Raw genomic sequence first — 19,797 nt, forward strand, 5'->3', positions numbered from 1 at the left:
GTGTAATCATCAGAAAATTCATGCTGTTTTTGGATATGTACTTTTCATGTTCTCTGTGATTAATAGGAACGTTTGCATGAAAACCAGTTTTTTTGACCATTACAGTTTTTATGCTCTGTTCATTCTTCTCTAACTACAATCCCCGATGACCTCCTTCCCTCTTACTACCACACTCATGACTCCATATTTGTTTGGCTTCCTCACTCCGATTGTACAGATTACTGCAAACTCTTTGCCAAGTCCCAAACTGACTAGTGATGCCATCTTCTCCTGGATATCCCACTGTGAAGCCCAAATGCTTCATTATAGTCTTTATTCCCTCCACTTTAGCTTTTTCACCCTGGCCCAGCTCCAATTTCTACTGAAATCAGAAGCGTAAAGAAATTCAGCTCCGTTTGTAGAAAAACAACAACAACAACAACAACAAAACTTATCCAAATGAGGTTTTATGCTTGTCACCACATCTCTCTCATGTTTATTCTTCTTTTTTTTTGTTGTTGTTGTATTCTTTTTAACCCTACTGCACTAGGAGCCTTTATTCACAACCACCCAGGAGTTTTCTCCCTTATGTTACCTCCTACCTCTAAGAATTAATCTGGTCATTTCACTGAAAATCCTGGGCTGGGCCTTTGAACCACAGAAGCTTCTGCCACCAATGCTGCTTTAGTCACTTCACACTGCATCACCTCAAGTATATAATTCAGATTGTAAAGCAGGGAAATACCTGTTGCACTTGTATGGAATGTGCCTTTAACTTGGATTTGTAAAGTCAAGTAATTAAATGTAAAGTTCAACTTGAAATGTATGTAAAGTTAAAATGATGAAATATTTTGACACCCACCAGACAGGACTTAATGAAGATCTGGGTTTCGTATCTCATTATAAACCACAAAATTATAGTCTCACTTATCCGACATACCTCGGTGATGTCACTGTACTGTCCTTGAGATGCATGCGGGTTTCTCTCTCGCTTTCCTGGCATCATGTTTAGTGAAAAGGCAGCAGTGCTAGGTAATATTCTTGGACACATTAAGTTTTAAACTCTTTTTCGCTGCTTCTTCTTTTGCAACATGCATGCGATATACTTCTATTTTATCTCTTATCCATTTATTCTGTACAATCTTGACTTTTTGATTATCTAACAACCTTTCGGTCCCGTTTATGTCAGACAATTGAGATGTTGTACTGCTTTGTTACTCTCTAGCCATCCATCTCGCCCTGCTTCTCCTTTCCCCTCCCCCACCCCTACCTTTCCCTATGAGACTGTAAATGTTTCACTTGTATGTTCTGATAGTTGCTCTCACACTGACGCCTAATATGGTTAAACTGTATTATAATTTTGGATTGCTGTTTACATGTTAAAACCATTACTGATCATTTTTGTTCTCTTCTGGTACTTCCCTATAGTTTTATATTCTGCACCCCTATTTTACTTAAGGTCTAATGGAGCATTTCTTTTCCTTTTTGAAACATGGATTGTTTTTCCATCTTTTTGTTTTTACTACTTGCTTTCTCTATAACAAGACTTTGTCCCTTGTATATTTTGGTTAAATTGCAATACATATATACAAATTTTAAAATTTGGATGTTCCCCCCAGATTCTATATATGGCACCCCAAATTGGGCCCCGATGCAAGATATGCACCTCAGTAAGGGCTCCTTTTACAAAGCTGCGTTAGCAATTCTGATATTTGCCAACATTCGTTCATTTCTGATCTGAAGAAGGTGGTATTGCCTTCAAATGCTAATCAAAAAGTGTACTAAGTTAGTCCAGTAAAAAAGTATCATATTTTCTTTTCTTTGTTTTATTTCTAATTAACAACCTCAAATAAGACATCCTTCTGGAAGGCGCCAATGATGGCTCTGAATCCAGCCACCTCACTATAGGTGCTGGATCTGGTGCTTATTTTAAGCCAATTCTATAAAGAATAGGTCCCTACATTTTTTTTTTTAACAGAGTACTAGAACAAGTGACAGAGAACACACATCGATCTAAGCACAACCACTTATACCAGCTATAAGTGGTGTAAATACCTGTGTCTAGATGTATATATGAGCGGGTGTATTACTGTATTCTATACATTTATGTGTGTGCACACATGCTCTGCCCAAACTCTGCCCATGTGTCCACCCACTGGCAAAGTACACACCATCAAAGCAAGACACGTACTTTCGTACTACTCAGTCTCCTATGAGAGGTCATTTATGCATGTAAAGTGGCCACCCATGCACATATGTGACTTGAATCTCACAGTTTACGTGCCTTCTTGCTGTCTGAAATGAGGCAGCTCCTTATAAATTACCCGCTAACCCTGCAATTTTATATAGGGGCCATTTTACTAAGCCGCGTAAGCGTCTACGCGTGCCCAATGCGTGCCAAAATGGACTTACCACCCTGTTACCGTGTGGCTCTTGCGGTAATTTCATTCTTGGTGAGCTTCCAATAAATAATTTTTATTTTTGGACATGCATATCAGACGAGTGCCAAGTGGCATTTGATGCGCGTAGGTCATTATTGCCTGGTTACCACGTGAATCTTTACTGCTAGGTCAATGGCTGGCGGTAAGGTCACAGACCCAAAATGGACGTGCAGCAATTTTGATTTTGCCGCATGTCCATTTTCGGCAAAAATGTTAATAAAGGCCTTTTTTACAGGGCACTGAATAATGGATCGGAGTGCGCCCAAAACCCGCGCCTACACTACTGCAAGCCATTTTCAGTGCACCTTAGTAAAAGGCCCCCATAATGTTCCAAAAGTTAGGTGCCAATTAGGTGCTTTACTGGAAGTTAACCACCAAAATGGGGGTGAAACAGTAGTTAAGTGCACTTAGGCCTATTCTATGACTTAGCGCCTCAGTGTTCTAGTGCATAACTGCAAAGGGGGCTTTCACATGGCTGGGTTATGGGCACTGTTCCCTCCAAAGCTGAGCGGGAGTCCTCCACCTACAGTCCTGCCAGTGGAGGGCGCTGTTTCACTATCTCATTTTCAATACTAAGGAACAGGCAAGCTCTTCAGGATTCCAGTGTCATCTTTAAGCATCAGCCCTATCCCTCTTTCCAGGTTGACTTTACAGCATCCCCACCCCAGCAGACTCAGGGAACTGAAGGACCAAAGTGAATACTAACCCGGGGACTTCCTGCAAGACACTGCAAAGTGCTTCCCACCTGAGCCAGCTGGCTTTTATTTTATAGCACTGCTGTCACTAAATATTAAGATCCAAAACTTCTAACAACCTAAGTGGATACCTGAAGCAATGACAGAGAAAGCGACTTGCCCACAGCCACAAGGAGTAGCAGAAACAGGATCTGAACCCTGGATTCTCTGGCTTTTAGCACACTGCTTTAACCACTAGGGAAGGTGTCGGCATTAATAAACAATCATCAATCTCTTCATTCTCTCGTTTTACTTCAGAGCCGACTAAAACATACCCAGGTACTGGATGCTGGATCTTAAAATGTTCCGAGTTCCTAATACTTCACGCTCACTTTTATGAATAATTAAGCTGCTATATCCCAAATGGTCTAGCTTTCGTGAGTATAACTGTACCCTATCCGGGATACTGAGTTCAAGCATTTGGATTTAGCTTACACTTTTTTTGGTTGTAGCACTAGGCATTTCCTGGTCCAGGCTTACAACCTAAACTCCTAAGGGAATGGAAGATAAGTGATTTGTCCAAGATCACAAGAGATTTGAAGCAGGCTTCCCTGGTTCTCAGCCCAGTGCTCTAACCATTATGCTAGAAGCTTTAATGATCAGATACATTATTAATACACAGAGAGGCTCATTTTCAAAGCACATAGACTTACAACGTTACATAAGTTACTATGGGGCTCATTTTCAAGAGAAAAACGTCTAAATAGTGGCATAAATCAGCACTTGGATGTTTTTCCCACAAAAACATCCAAACCAGTATTTTCGAAAAATATTTTTCAGACATTTTTCTATACGGTTTGTCTGCAATGCATCCAAATCACAGGGGGGGCCTGTTGGGGGCATATTAAGGGAGAGATTTGGGGTGTTCCTAAGGCTTAGACATTTTTCAGCCATAATGGAACAAAACATAAAACTAAGAAGTTTTGAACTAGACCTGCTTTTAACTAATAATCCACAAAAAGTTGCCCTAAATGAACAGATGATCGCTGGAGAGAATCAGGGATGACCCCCCAATGCCCCTCCAGTGGCCACTAGCCCCTCCCACTCCCCCAAAATCTGAGTAACAAAATGACTTACCAACGTCTATGACAGCCTCAGATGTTATAGCCAACTTTATTAGAGCAGAAGGCAGGTCCCTGGAGTAGTGCAGTGGTCAGTGCAGTGTACTATAGAGTGGGGGACTCAGGTCCCTATCTCACTCTACCTGTCAACCTTGTGGTGAAAACTGTGACCCCTCCCAAAGTCACCAAAACCCCACTGTACCCTCATATAGGTGTCCCCTTCACCCTCAGGGCTATTGTAGTGGTGTACAGTGAGGGGGGCAGTAGGTTTGGGGTGGGTTTTAGAGAGCTCATGGGGACAAGATAAGATAGCAAAGAGGAGATGTGTACCTGGGAGCATTTTTATGAAGTGAACAGAAGTGCCCCCTAGGGTGCGCCCCTTTGTCTCCTGGGTAGTCAGGGGGACCAGCCTGCTAAAAATACTGGCTCCTCCTACATCCCCATGGCTTGATTTCCTATGTTTTGTACCTACTCTTTTTTCTTTTTCTTTTTTTAATGAACCAAAAAACAAAACATCCAATGTACAAAACCTTGTTTGAAACAGTATTTTTGAAAACAAGCTAAGTGTTTTTCTTTTTCAAAAATGGCCTTCTTTCCTACTTGGTTTTTGGACGTTTTGTGCAAAACGACCAAAGTCGGACTTAGACATCATATTGAAAATGCCCCTCTATGTAACTCTGTAAGTCTATGTGCTTTGAAAATGAGCCCCTCAGAGTATAATAGATTTGAGTAGAGTTCATAAATCTTAAGAAGTAATAAGCACTCTTTTGAAAAAATTTTAGACACCTTACCCAACACAATCATATGATAAATAATATTAAATAGAGACAGAGAGGGAAAGAAACTGAGAAGAGGTGATAGGTGCCAACTGTCTTGTACTAGGTGAGCTAAGCAACACAGCAACATTTGGAAGTGATATCCTTGAAAACGGACTGTTAGTTGTGAGTTGTGTATTGTAAACCCCCAGGGGTCTCTCCTGTCCAGCTTCCCCCGTCCTCAGTCAGGGTTCGCTAGCACGCTGCTTTAGGGAACAACCCGGAAACAAGGCTCCTCTGTGACTCCTGTAAATCTGGTCTCTATGTTTGGGGCTCCTCTTCCACTCGGGGTGACCGCTTCATTAACACCCGTTCGTGAACCTGCCTCCCAGCTGTATCCCCTGGTAACAGACCACCTTACCGGTTCCTCTGATGGGCCCCCTGGTCACCCTTCTTTGGAATATAACTCGGGTTTCTCAGCTTTCAGCCATATGCAAATTCACTCCACACCAGATGCAAATTAACAAGAACTGTTTATTAGCACCCAGTTCCTGGGTGTGGACACAGTTTCCAGCATCTCATTCAACTTTCAATAATACACAGTTTCATTTCTACCCCAAAAGGTATCCCAGGTCAGCACCTTCTTGGTTTGTAGAGGGATCCTTCTCTCTCACTTCCAGGAATCTCCTCCTTTCCTGCATATCATTCAACTTCCAATAATACACAGTTTCATTTCTACCAAAAGGTATCCCAGGTCAGCACCTTCTTGGTTTTTTTATTTATTTTTATTTTTTGTTACATTGTAGAGGGATCCTTCTCTCCCATCTTCCAGGACTCTCCTCCAACTGGCTTCAGGTCCCCATCTCCTCTCCTTCCTTTCTCTTCTCAGAGGGGGCTCTTTATAGGGTGGCTAATAATCCTCCCCACCTCTTTAGGCCTCTCCCCCTGATTCCAGAAAGGTCCAGGCCCATAACTATCTCCACCTGTCCCTCACCTACTCTGAGGGCTCCCCCTGGTGGGCTCTTCAGGGAAGGGCCGGTCCTATACCATGAGCACCCCCTAGCTGTCCCTTCAGGTCAATACATGGACGTACCCCTCTTGGCTCCCTCTAGTGACCAGATCAGGGCATTTTCCAGACTTTTTCCCTGGGACAGCGCCCTCTGGCAGCCTCCTCAGGCTAGGACAGTCCTGTGTTTATCACAGTATGCATTCCCAAAGTAAAGGCTGTACTGCAATATGGTCATTTTTTAAAAGTTACGATGCATTTTATAACTGTGTGCACAAAAGGCAAGTGATTAAATCTCAAATCCAAACTGAAATCTACATGAAATGGAAGCTAGAGATGAAAGGGAAAGTTACAAAGGAATCTTACAAAGCTGAGCGAGTGGGCGATAAAGTGACAGGTGTGTTTTAACACTTACAAAAGCAAAGCAATGCAGCTGGAAAAAAAAAAATCCAAAAACTTCTCATGCACAATAATGTCTCCAGCTTGGCCATTACTTTCAGGAAACTGTTCTTCAAGTCCCCGAGGAAACCTCTATAAACATCAACACAATTTCCAACCAGGGTCAAAAGGGCTGATTAGAATGTTAGCCATTAAAGGCTCAACTAAGAAAAAAGAAGAAACATCAAATCAAAAGCACGCTGTGCTCACGGCTGGAATATTGTGTACCGTTATCTCAAAAATTGGCATAGAAAAAGTACAGAGAAGAGCAGAAAAGATGATTAGAGTATGCAACCACTTTCATAGGAGGTAGTGTTCATGATATGCGCCTCTTCAGCCTTTGATGACAGAGCAATGATTCCCAAAGTGTGAGCCCAGGTCCCTTCAGAGCCCTCTGTGGTTTATGAAGGGTTCCTTCAATTCAGTGGCGCCAACTCTCCACTACTAGAAAACTTTATCAGCCTAATGCCTAAATAAAGCTGACAGCCTTAGATGGAACAGCAAGCAGCAGCTCCCGAGAGCTGGAGCTGCATCCTAGTGAGGGCCGTCTAAATTAGAAGCTGACAGAAGCTGAGGGGAGGAAAAGAGAATGAATAGGTGAATGAAAGAGAAGAGGAACTCAATTAGCATTTTTCATTCATAAGATGGTAGAAAAAATCAGTTTAACTGGTTGTGCTCTCTACCTGTATGTAGGAGTTGACAATGAGATATGCTGAAACAATTGGGCAAGATTTCTAATTGGCCTAAGTAGGACATATCTGGCATGATTTCACCACCCTGACCATGCTGGTCTCACCTTCCCGCATGTTAAGGCATGTCTGATGTTTTCTGGCACTATCCTATGTACAGGGTGATTTTGTAACCAAAAAGGACCAGTTCAATGGAAGCTTTCCCCTGCCAGCTCCATCACCACCCAGACCTATTCCTCCCCCCTTCCTCTTCCAACTCTACCTTTCTACCAGGAGGGTCACAATAGCAGGGGCTGGGCAATCAATGCCCTCATATCTTCAGGAGCTGGTGGAATGAGATCTACCAGCCAGCCCATGTCTGTACTGCAAGCATTTTTGAAACTTACAGACGGAGTCCCAACACTTCCTGGCTGCTAATTTCACAAGGTCAGCAGGCAGGAAATGACAGCCTGCGAGCTTTGAAAATGTACATGGACCTTTCCATGGTCTCCCAAATCTTGAGCTGTGGCAAATTCATGAAAAGCTAGGTAGTTGCAGTTCTAAAAGGTTCCAGATCAGACCCAGCTGAAATTACCACTGAAAATGCAACAGAAACACTGATAGCCTAAAAGGTTCCAGATCAGACCCAGCTGAAATTACCACTGAAAATGCAACAGAAACACTGATGGCCATCTACCAACAGAAACATAGAAATATAGAAAAATGAAGGCAGATAAGACCATTTGGCCTATCCAGTCTGCCCATCTATGCCATTTTACTATCCCCTAGAGATCCTATGTACTTGTCCCAAGCTTTCTTGAATTCAGGTACAGACTTTGTCTCTACCACCTCCACTGGGAGGCTGTTTCATGAGTTCACCACCCTTTCCACGAAGAAGTATGTCCTCTTTTGCCTTCATCATATGCCTCACCATAGAAACAGAGAACAAAACCCACAGAAGTTATAGCATTTACTGAAAAGCCATAAAGTGAGGCTGTACTGCTGTCCAATGGGCTGGGAAAATGAAGTGGGAACAGGAAATGTAATTAGATGCAAAAGAGGCTTGTGGTAAAAAAAAAACGGGGTTATAAACCACCAAACTCATGAAAATGACATAGAAAAGATAAATGCTTTATGTTTTATTTAGACTTTCTATACTGCCTATTCTTGCATACAGGTTTAGGTGGTTCACAACACAAGAACAAAGAGGTGCCAGAGGAATCTATCAGGCAGTGGGTGTATATCGACAGACAGTTCACTCCTTAACACATCGTGAACCTGTAGTCATGGGATATTATGGAGGCAACCAATATCACCAAGAAAAGAGGTACAGACTAACTCATATATACACTTTATACTCTAAACACAATTTTGCACAAGATCCGTAAGTTTTATGCAAAAATAATTTGGGTTCTAGCTTTTGTATACCTACACAGTTGTATGCAAACGTTTATGCACCTCTAATCAAACTGTATGTTTCAATCAATCCCCAAAGTATCCTTTTACTAAAGTGTATTAGGCAGCTAATGCATGAATTAGCACATGCTGTTATGGCACGAATGCGGTAACCACTACTACACTGGCATGTAGGGCGGGACTGACAGTATGGGTCATAGGCTTCCCAGATCCTACATCTGTCCCCTCCCCAGATCCATTATCTTTCTCCCCGTCCACAAATCTAACATCTCCCCCCCCCCCCCCCCCCCCCCGATGCAACATCTCTCACTCTTGTTCTTTCTCTCTCCTTCACAACCGGGTTCAAAATCTCTGCCTCCCTCCCTTCCCCAGGTCCAACATATCCCTCCCTCCCAAGACCAATATCTCCCCCTCTCTCCATCCCAAAGTTCAGCTCTCCTTCCCTCCCACACCCCCTCACACACACATTTACCTCAAATGTTCCTTTCTCTGTAAAGGGCCCAGCATAGCCTGTCTGCTGCTAACTGGAACCTTCCGTAAGCCTCAGCCTGCCCCTTTCTGATGTAACCTCCTGCTTCCACAAGGGAAGGCCACAGCAGAGAGAAAGTTCCAGTCAGGGACAGACAGCCTATACTGGGACCCTATACAGAGAAAGAAACTTGTTACGTAAATGCAAGGGGGGGGGGGGGGTCAGAGACACGGGAAATACTAGAGTGGGGGAGGGGTGAGAGAGAGGGACAGTGCCAGACCCAGGGACGGAGGAGAGTGAGATGTTGGTCATGTGAGAAAGAGGAACTGGGCCCCCCAAACTGCTCTGGGACCTTGGACACTGCCTGATTGCCCAAATGGTCAGTCTGCCCCTGGTGTGCACTAATTCATGTGTTAGGGGGTGGGAACTGAGCAGAGAGGAATGGACTGAATTGCAGATAGCGTATGGCACTGCAAGCTGTGGTCAGTCTTGGAGAACTAACAATAACTCTTTTTTTTAGCTTTCCTTCTGCTAAAGGTGGCAAGAGACTGAAAATTCATGAATTATTGCTGGCATAGATATCAGGCTCGTAAACTCTGGCAAGAACTTTCTTCTTGCTTTTCTCAACTTGATTCTTATGTTTTATTTAGGAGAAAGCTTCAGACCCACCTTTTCCACAAATTTGTTCTATATAAATAATTTAGGGGTCCTTTTACTAAGTTGGGGGGAAAAGCGCCCTGTGGTAGCGACGAGGGCCATTTTTCCCAGTGTACCAGGGCCCTTTTTACTGCAGTGGGTAAAAAGCCCCCCCCCCCCCCCCAAATGGTCATGCAGTAAGATAACTCTTACCACGTGGCCATGCAGAGGGGAGCTCTTAGCGCTATCCACTGAGGTGGAGATAAGGGCTCCCGTGGTAACCTAGTGGTAACTAGGCAATGCAAGGTGATGCTTGATTACCGTCGGGTTAGCACCGCAAAAGCCAGAACTACCGTTGTCGGTCATATTGGGCTGGTGGTAGTTCTGATTTAACATGTGGTAAGTCCACGTAGTAAAACGGCCCCATAGATTTGTTGTTTATTAGTTAATTTACGTTATATTTCCTGGGAAATTGTCCTGGTTTCTTAACGACTTGTGAACTGCTTAGAACTTTGAAGCTATAGCAGTATACAAATACCAATATTATGTTATGTTATGATTTTGAATTTGGATATATTAATTAAGATGATAGATCTTCAACAAAAGGAGATGAAAGAGAAATTAAATCAGTTGAAACAATGAATCCAGTGTTTGATCAGCAATTTCAAGAGTATCAGAAACAAATAGAGGTTTAATATCAGGAACAATGGAAACAGAAGATCGGCAAATTCAGGCAAGATGAAAGTGATTATGTGAGAGGATATATTTATCCTTGGATGGATAAGTCGCAGAGGCAGAATAGATCTACAAATAAGAAAACAGTGGGATTTCATTTTTCTTCCAGTGATTCTTCTGGGGAAGATCAACCACAGGCTGAATCTAGTGGATCAACAGATATGCAGTTGGGAGTTTGTTCTATCCAAAGGAAGCCAAACAAAGGACGTTGCCCAGCTCGCAGTCACCATTGACTGCGTCTAATGTATTTAATTTATCATCCAAAGCTCTATCACCGGACCAAATTACTGTACTTAATTTTGGTACGTCCTTTGTCCCTACCACTCATCATAACTGCTTTATCATTTAATCATTTTTTAAAAATTAGGTTATACTTTGATGACACTCCAGTAGAAGATGAATCAGCAACAGTTTTGCCTAGAATGTGGTCTATGTGGGTGCCACCAGGTCCTATTGACCTGATATTGGGAACATTTGAGAAATTGGTCCTTAATGAGGTACAGAAATAGGAAAGAGAACAGAATAAGATCTTTTACAAAGGTGCACTAGTGTTTTCAGTGCAGACTAACCATGTAGATGCCCATAACATTCCTATGGGCATCTACATGGTTAGCGCACAGTAATGTTTAGCAAGCACTAAAAATGCTAGTGCACCTTTGTAAAAGGGGCTCTGTTTTGTTACGATGACAAAACAACAATGTTTGCTTTATGTGAATTGTGTGGGGACCAATCGATAATCATAAAAAGACAAGGGCTGGACTGGTGGTTTAAGACTGAGACTATTATATAGATGAAGCTAATAGACAATTAACTGATATTCAATTTTATATTCCTTTGCAAAATAATCTTACACAATTATTTCAACCGCATTTACGTGAGGTATTACATAAAGCTAATCGAGAAGGCATCATTTCATCTAAAGAGCTGAAGTATTTGGATAATCAACACCTTGGTACACCATGTATTTACTTTGTACCCAAAATACAATAGTCTCTAGATCACCCTCCTGGGTGCCCTATTGTGTATGAGACAGATTATTACAGCCATTATCTGAATATGTTGATGCATATTTGCAGCCATTGGTGCCAAATATTCAATCTTATGTTCAGGATTTGTCCTATTTGCTGGTATTGTTACAACAGCAGAAAAGAATTAAAAAACCTTCGCAAACACAGCGAAGGAGCCACAAAAGATAGTAACATAGTAACATAGTAGATGACGGCAGAAAAAGACCTGCACGGTCCATCCAATCTGCCCAACAAGATGAACTCATGTGTATACCACCTTACCTTGATTTGTACCTGTCTTTTTCAGGGCACAGACCGTATAAGTCTGCCCAGCACTATTCCCCGCCTCCCAACCACCAGTCCCACCTCCCACCACAGGATCTGGCACAGACCGTATAAGTCTGCCCACCACTATCTTCGCCTCCCAACCACCAACCCCTCTTCCCCCCACCGGCTCTGCCACCCAATTTCGGCTAAGCTTCTGAGGATCCATTCCTTCTGCACAGGATTCCTTTATGTATATCCCATGCATGTTTGAATTCCGTTACCGTTTTCCTCTCCACCACCTCCCGCGGGAGGGCATTCCAAGCATCCACCAATCTCTCTGTGAAAAAATACTTCCTGACATCTTTTTTGAGTCTGCCCCCCTTCAATCTCATTTCATGTCCTCTCATTCTACCGCCTTCCCATCGCCGGAAAAGACTTGTTTGCGGATTAATACCTTTCAAATATTTGAACGTCTGTATCATATCACCCCTGTTCCTCATTTCCTCCAGGGTATACATGTTCAGTTCAGCAAGTCTCTCCTCATACGTCTTGGAACGCAAATCCCATACCATTCTCGTAGCTTTTCTTTGCACCGCTTCAATTTTTTTTATGTGAAAAACATCCAATGGACTCAAAGAGTTCACAGAAGGAGTTTTATTCAAAAATACATGTAACAGACTCGACAAGAATCGTGTTTCGGCCGCAAGGGCCTGCCTCAGGAGTCCTTCTATAGTAAACAAGTCAAACTTCTCTCGCTGTATGGCGTCTGAAAAAAAGTGACCTAATATCTATCGTAGCGAACACTGGAACGCACACTACTAAGTAAGAGTAGAATGAGAACGTAAACATGAAGGTTTCTTCCAAACAGTAGAGCAGCAATCTCCAGATTAAGGTTTACTTGCTCCAAAGAGCCAAACTGCTAATCATCAAAGTGAAAATCCTTCATGCTTATGTTCTGTGTTTGTGCTTATTACTGAAGAATCTGATGAACCCTGATGCAGGCAGTGTGTCGAAACTTGGCCAAGTCGGGTCTTTCACCAATAAGCCACTTTTGGACATCCTTGATTGTTCCCTTTTCTTTAGACCACCTTTGTTGCTGTTTTTTCCTGGGTAATTTGGTTTAAAGACATACATTTTATTTGTTAATACTGTTTTTCCATTAAGATTGGCAGCTCAATATATATTCCTTCCTATACTAGGCCTGTAATATGGTACTAGGCCTGTAATATGGCCCTGTTAGCCCTCAGTTTTCCTAGCCTTGCTGTTATCATCACATTTTTAGTTTCTTCCTGCAGCTGCATGTAAGCTAAAGTGCTTTCTCAGTAAATGGAAAGTACACGTTACATGTCAAGGTGACAACTGGGAAGAACTGAGGCTATGCGGCCCATATATGGCAGATGTACATGGATATAACCTTGGTGGTGATGAGACTCTGCAGACTCCAAGATGGTCCAACGGAAATATGTGTTCAGAGAAGGACACCAGGTGTTTCATACTAGCTTGCTACATGGTTTTTGCACACTGTGATCACGCGTTACTGATAAAGAATTAGCCAATTGCCACAAAGTGTGCATGTGAACACAAGTAGGAGAGGGTGGTAGAATACAGGAAATTGCCATTTTTGTATATTACTATATTGTGTAATGGAGAGAAACAGGAAGATCCATATATGATCATAAGTTAGTTTAGGAGAAATCAAATGATTTAGGAGAAACGAAACTTACAACAGTATATATGTGATGGCTAAGAAAGTTTTTGCTGAGCAGTTTTGTTATTCAGTCTGTGCATCTGGCTACTGGGTGACAACCTGCTCCAGAAAGAACAATTATTTTGTATTGGCTTAGTGAGATACCAATAAAGATTTTTACTGGTTATGCCTATACCTAAGTCTGATTGTCTCTCTTATTCCAGCCTCTAGGGCTGAAGTATTTTCCCCTCCCTAGGGGCAAGGGACAGGTATCAGGATTACACACTGCTTTCAGGCTTCCTCAATTTTGAATTTTGACTTACCTTTAATAGTTTGGGTATGAATGCCAGCATACAGGCAAAAGACATCTGCACATTAGTTATCCTCCACAAGCATATGAAAAATAGTATTAAACAAAGACAGAGAAAAAAGATGACAAGACTAGTAACAACTGTATTGTACTAGTGGGACTCGCTGCATTTGCAGTGATGGCACTGAAAACTGACAGGTCTGTTAGTTGTGAGATGGCTAAATGGCAATAGGTTAATGTTTTTAAAAGTTATGATTAATTTTATAAACGTGTACAGGAAAGGAGAGTAGTAAAATCGAAAATACAAATTCAAATCTATATGAAATGGTAACTAGAAATGAAAGGGAAGAGTTTCAAAGGACTCTCACAAAGCTGAGGGAATATGAAATACAGTAACAGATGTGTTTTCAATACTGAGAAATGAAAAGCGATGCACCGGGGAGGAAAAAAAAATCCAAAAAGTGCTCATGCAAATAATGACTCTGGTTTGGTGATTACTATCCAGGAAACTGCTCTTCAAGATTCTGCAGAGAGAGGGGATAAATGGAAGGATGCAAGTGTAGGATAAAGAGAAAAAAAAAATAGATGCAAGCATAAAAAGGGGTTCATTTTTCCAGTACTGAATTGTCCATTAAGCTGAAAGGACACAGTGATCAAGACCCAGAAGTTCACAAAAGTTTCATTTTACTCCCATTCTCTCCCTAGCGTTTAGAAAAAAAATATCATGTGACATGGAGAGATTTTTTTCACCTATCACGCCATAGTTTTGGTTTCTGCAGTCATGTGTTAAAGGTTCTCTGAATACCTCTAAATTTTCACCAGTGGAAGCAGTTGTACAGATCGCACATCAAAAGGGGTATCCAAACAACATTGAAAAAAACAACAACAAAAAAGATTTGGATGGACACATTCCAAGACTTCCTACATTTCCCGAAAATACCTCGGTGTTTTACGTAACATGCCTAACCGTGTACAACTGTTTTTTTGGAAATAAGGGGGGAAGTTATCAACATGGTCTACCATTAAGATGGGTTATTTTAGCACAAGTTGAAGTATTTTATGCAATCAGACCCTGTGCTAAAATAGTACGACTTGCAATAAAATAATCCATCTCAACGGTAGCCCACATTTATAATTTCCCCCCCTTAAGTCCTGTATCTGGAACTTAGATGCCATCTGTCTGCTTAGATTTCTTATCTGTCTTTTCTTATATGTCATTGCTTTGGACTTTTCCTTTTTCAGACACTAATATCGTTACCTGACGGTTAGTCAGCTGCGTGCACAGCTTGATATGTTAGGCATTTTCTTTGTATGCATTGTTATTTCTTGCTATGCTGTATTTCTTATGCTGTATTTCTTTTGTAAAATTCTAATAAAGATCCTTGGACCAAACCTTCCCCCCTCAAACCCCTGATGTTTCAGATACAAAACAGAACTGCCTTCAAATATCCCATTTTTTGAATGAAACAGCACTTTCTCTCTATAAAGAATGGTCTTTGTATTAATCACTGTTTGGAGTGTGTGGCTTCCTGCATGCTTTTCATTTTCTCATATTTTCAAAGTACCATAACTTGTAAAAAGTGCTGCTATGCTGATGAAAGACAACAGCAGTCTATCACCATTATTGTATACTTAAAGCTGCCATCTAAATGAAGCTAGGAAGAACTATATTTTCACCAACAATGATTTGAAGCAACTTAAAAGCTCAGTTGAGTTTTCAGTGCTCCTTTATAATTATGTACTATAACCTTTCTGAACAATGTTCCTGCTTAGGTTCCAGAGCAAAGAGAAGGGGGAGCTGCAAGAAGGGTGTGTGTGTTGGGGGAGGGGGGAAGGAGTGTGTCTCAAAGCGTATAAGTGAAAATACTTTGGAGGGTCAGGGGCGTATCTGCGTGGGGCCACAGGGGCCTGGGTCCCCGCAGATTTTGCCCTGGACCCCCCTACTGCCGCCGTGGGTACCTTTGCTGGCGGGGGACCCCAACCCCCACCAGCCGAGGTCCGCTTCCTCCTGCCGCTGCGAGGTTTTTTAAGTTCATCGGGATTCGTCCTCCATCACTCTGTGCTGCTGTTCAAAGAAGCTGCTAGCTGAATGCAGTTTTCGGACTGAGTCTGACGTCGCTGCTGCATGTTGTACATGAGTCTGACGTCCTGCACGTACAACGTGCAGCAGCGACATCAGACTCAGTCCGAAACTGCATTCAGCTAGCAGCTTCTTTGAACAGCAGCACAGAGTGACGGAGGACGAATCCCGATGAAGAACTTTAAAAACCTCGCAGCGGCAGGAGGAAGCGGACCTCGGCTGGTGGGGGTTGGGGTCCCCCACCAGCAAAGGTACCCACGGTGGCAGGGGGGGGGGGGTCGGAAATGGCGGCGGCGGCAGCGGCGGCGGGGGCTATAATGTGCCCCCTCACTCTGGCTTCGGCCCCCGCTACCGCCGACTTTCAGATACGCCCTGACCTGTACAACATGAAAATCACCCCCTATCTCCAGGTTTTAGTCATTTTCAATTGGATCTTCAGAAGGAAAGCTAAACCATAAAACTTTATCAGCAAGCGGCATTTCATGAGTCCGATATGAACCATTTATTACTTGCAAAAATATCAAAACGCTTTCATATTAAATTATGCAATTTTTTAAAACAATTTTCCCAAACCGCAGAGAATGTACAAGAATCTCAGGGAACTTCCCATAAGGAGTTACAGTGCTGCTTGTTGATAAAGTTATGGTTTAGCTCACTTTCTTAAGAGGAATCAATAAAACCTTGCGCTAGGGGGTGATTTTCATGTGTGTGTGCATATAGTTGCATTTGTGTATACATATGCCTGTGTGCGTTTGAATGTGTGTGTGTGTGTGGGTATGTGTATGAAGTCAGATAATACCTGGGAAAAAAAGATGTCTTTAAGTTCATGCTGACCTCCTTCCAATCTGCTCTTTTACGCGCCAGACAGGATTATTATATCCAACTGACCAACTCTCTTGGCTCTAACCCTCGACTTCTCTTCACCACATTGAACTCTCTTCTCGAGGTGCCCCCTCCCCCAATTCCCCCTTCATTATCTCCTCAGACCCTTGCTGAATTCTTTCATGACAAGGTTCAAAAGATAAACCTTGAATTCTCTACCTCGCCACCTTTCCCTCCACTAGTCCGTTCCCCTCTCTCTCCTTCCCCTCATTCCTTTTCCTCCTTTCCTGAAGTTACTATAGAGGAAACTACACTTCTCCTTTCTTCCTCAAAATGTATCACCTGTTCCTCTGATCCCATTCCCACCCACCTTCTTAATGCCATCTCACCTGCTCTTATTCCTTTTATCTGTCACATTCTCAACCTCTCACTTTCCACTGCAACTGTCCCTACTGCCTTTAAACATGCTGTGGTCACACCTCTCCTTAAGAAGCCGTCACTCGACCCATCTCCCTCCTCCCTTTTCTCTCCAAATTACTTGAGCGTGCTGTTCACCAGCGCTGCCTTGATTTTCTCTCCTCACGTGCTAATCTTGACCCACTACAATCTGGTTTTCTCCCTCTCCACTCAACCGAAACTGCGCTTACTAAAGTCTCCAATGACCTATTACTGGCTAAATCCAGAGGTCAATATTCCATCCTCATTCTTCTTGATCTTTCCACTGCTTTTGACACTGTCGATCACAGCATACTTCTCGATACCCCGTCCTCAATTGGATTCCAGGGCTCTGTCCTTTCCTGGTTCTCTTCCTACCTCTCCCTCCGCACCTTCAGTGTTCACTCTGGTGGATCCTCTTCTACTTCTATCCCTCTGCCTGTCGGCGTACCTCAGGGTTCTGTTCTTGGTCCCCTCCTCTTTTCTACCTACACTTCTTCCCTTGGTTCATTAATCTCATCCCATGGATTTTCCTACCATCTCTATGCTGATGACTCCCAAATCTACCTTTCTATCCCTGATATCTCACCTTGCATCCAAACCAAAGTTTCAGCTTGCTTGTCTGACATTGCTGTCTGGATGTCTCAACGCCACCTGAAATTAAATATGACCAAAACTGAGCTTCTCATTTTTCCCCCCAAACCCACCTCCCCACTCACCCCGTTTTCTATTTCTGTTGATGGCTCTCTCATTCTCCCTGACTCCTCAGCTCGAAACCTTGGGGTCATCTTTGACTCTTCTCTCTGCTCATATCCAGCAGATCACCAAGACCTGTCGTTTCTTTCTTTACAACATTCGTAAAATCTGCCCCTTTCTTTCCGAGCACTCTACAAAAACCCTCATCCACACCCTTGTCACCTCTCGTTTAGACTACTGCAATCTGCTTCTTTCTGGTCTCCCACTTAGTCACCTCTCCCCTCTCCAATCGGTTCAAAACTCTGCTGCCCGTCTCGTCTTCCGCCAGGGTCGCTTTACTCATACTACCCCTCTCCTCAAGTCGCTTCACTGGCTCCCTATCCGTTTTCGCATCCTGTTCAAACTTCTTCTACTAACCTATAAATGTACTCACTCTGCTGCTCCCCAGTATCTCTCCACACTTGTCCTTCCCTACACCCCTTCCCGTGCACTCCGCTCCATGGATAAAACCTTCTTATCTGTTCCCTTCTCCACTACTGCCAACTCCAGACTTTGCGCCTTCTGTCTCGTTGCACCCTACGCCTGGAATAAACTTCCTGAGCCCCTACGTCTTGTCCCATCCTTGGCCACCTTTAAATCTAGACTGAAAGCCCACCTCTTTAACATTGCTTTTGACTCGTAACCACTTGTAACCACTCGCCTCCACCTACCTTCCTCTCTTCCTTCCCGTTCACATTAATTGATTTGATTACTTTATTTTTTGTCTATTAGATTGTAAGCTCTTTGAGCAGGGACTGTCTTTCTTCTATGTTTGTGCAGCGCTGCGTACGCCTTGTAGCGCTATAGAAATGCTAAATAGTAGTAGTACTAGTAAGTAAACATTCATATCCCCATTCCTCAACAGCTCCATTTGCAATATTCTCATTTCCATCTTCCTCTCTCCTTTAAATCTTCTATTGCCACTTCTTTTTCTTTGCCCTCTGTGTACATCTTGTAGAGCCACAGAAGTGGTAAGCAATAGTAAGTCACAGGGTCGGTGCACCTCTCTCCAGCACACCATTTCACTGCTGAGAGAGGGTTGAAAATAAACTTGACATTACCTGTACTTCCATGCCAGGTCATAATACTAAACAAGCTAGGCTCTGTATAATTTAAGGGCAGACGGGCTTGTTTTTATAAAAGAATCCATGAGCACACACTTGAATTTTACAGGTTTCACTGCGACACTGAAACAATGTTTGAGGCTCCTTTTACTAAGGTAAGCTAAGAGATTTAGTGCGCACTAACAATTAGCGAGTACTAAATGATAAGATGCCCACAGGTATATAATGTACTTATCATTTAGCGCATGTTAATCATTAGCACGATAAGGGGGTCGTTTACTAAGCTATGGTAGCATTTTTAGCTCACGGTAGAAATCAGCTGGCAGTAAATGCCAGCTGATTTCTACCGCAAGCTAAAAACGCTACCGCGGCTTACTAAAAGACTCCCTAAATCCATTAGAGCACATTAGTAAATGAACCCCTTAGTCTCTCTCTCGCTAGCTTACCTTTGAATTGGCTTCTGTGTGGTGCTTGGCACAGGATCGAAGCTGAGTTACCCAGTACTGCCTCTCCTTTGCATCAGCAGCTGAAACAGGAAGAAAGAGAAGTGCAGGGCTTGCACCACATTAGAGATACCAGCAAGAGTGGGTTTTCCTGGTTTTGCCATCAAGTTAGAGGGCTTTGTTGAAGAAGAAATAAAGAACAACCATCTCATTGCTACAATATGAAGAGGAGGCAAAAATCAGTGTACAATTGCATGTGCTCATTCTTTATATCAAAACATGTTCAAGGTGGAAAAACAGATAATTCTATCCAAAGACATTATTGTAACTCAGTATCTAAAAAGCTTTCAGTCAGTGGAATCTAAAATTCAATCATGAAAAATACCATAAGCATTAAAGTATTAAAGAAGTTGTTAAGATTGAAGTATCTGTTTTGACCACAACAGCAGTTTGAAGGCCTTTTAAAAGTTTCTAAGTGTTGCCGAGTAATGATTTAGAATCTCATTTCCAAACCTATGAAAAATAAGGTCAGAGGAACTGTCCAGCGGTTTTGTTCAGCACCAGAGAAAAACACATACAGTAGTTGCCATATAACATTCACAACTGACA

General features: G+C 42.6%; 1 protein-coding gene across 2 annotated transcripts in view; it reads right to left on the bottom strand.

Moving 5' to 3' along the window:
• Positions 1-19,797, bottom strand: part of OSBPL10 (oxysterol binding protein like 10) — a 407,162-nt gene that overhangs the window by 219,017 nt on the left and 168,348 nt on the right. For both annotated transcript variants that reach the window (XM_030205974.1, XM_030205965.1), the window contains exon 3: positions 19,192-19,271. In XM_030205974.1, the coding sequence (XP_030061834.1) occupies positions 19,192-19,271 (80 nt within the window). The remainder of the gene's footprint in view (positions 1-19,191; positions 19,272-19,797) is intronic.

This window comes from Microcaecilia unicolor, chromosome 1, assembly GCF_901765095.1.
Source record: "Microcaecilia unicolor chromosome 1, aMicUni1.1, whole genome shotgun sequence".
Lineage (NCBI taxonomy): Eukaryota > Metazoa > Chordata > Amphibia > Gymnophiona > Siphonopidae > Microcaecilia > Microcaecilia unicolor.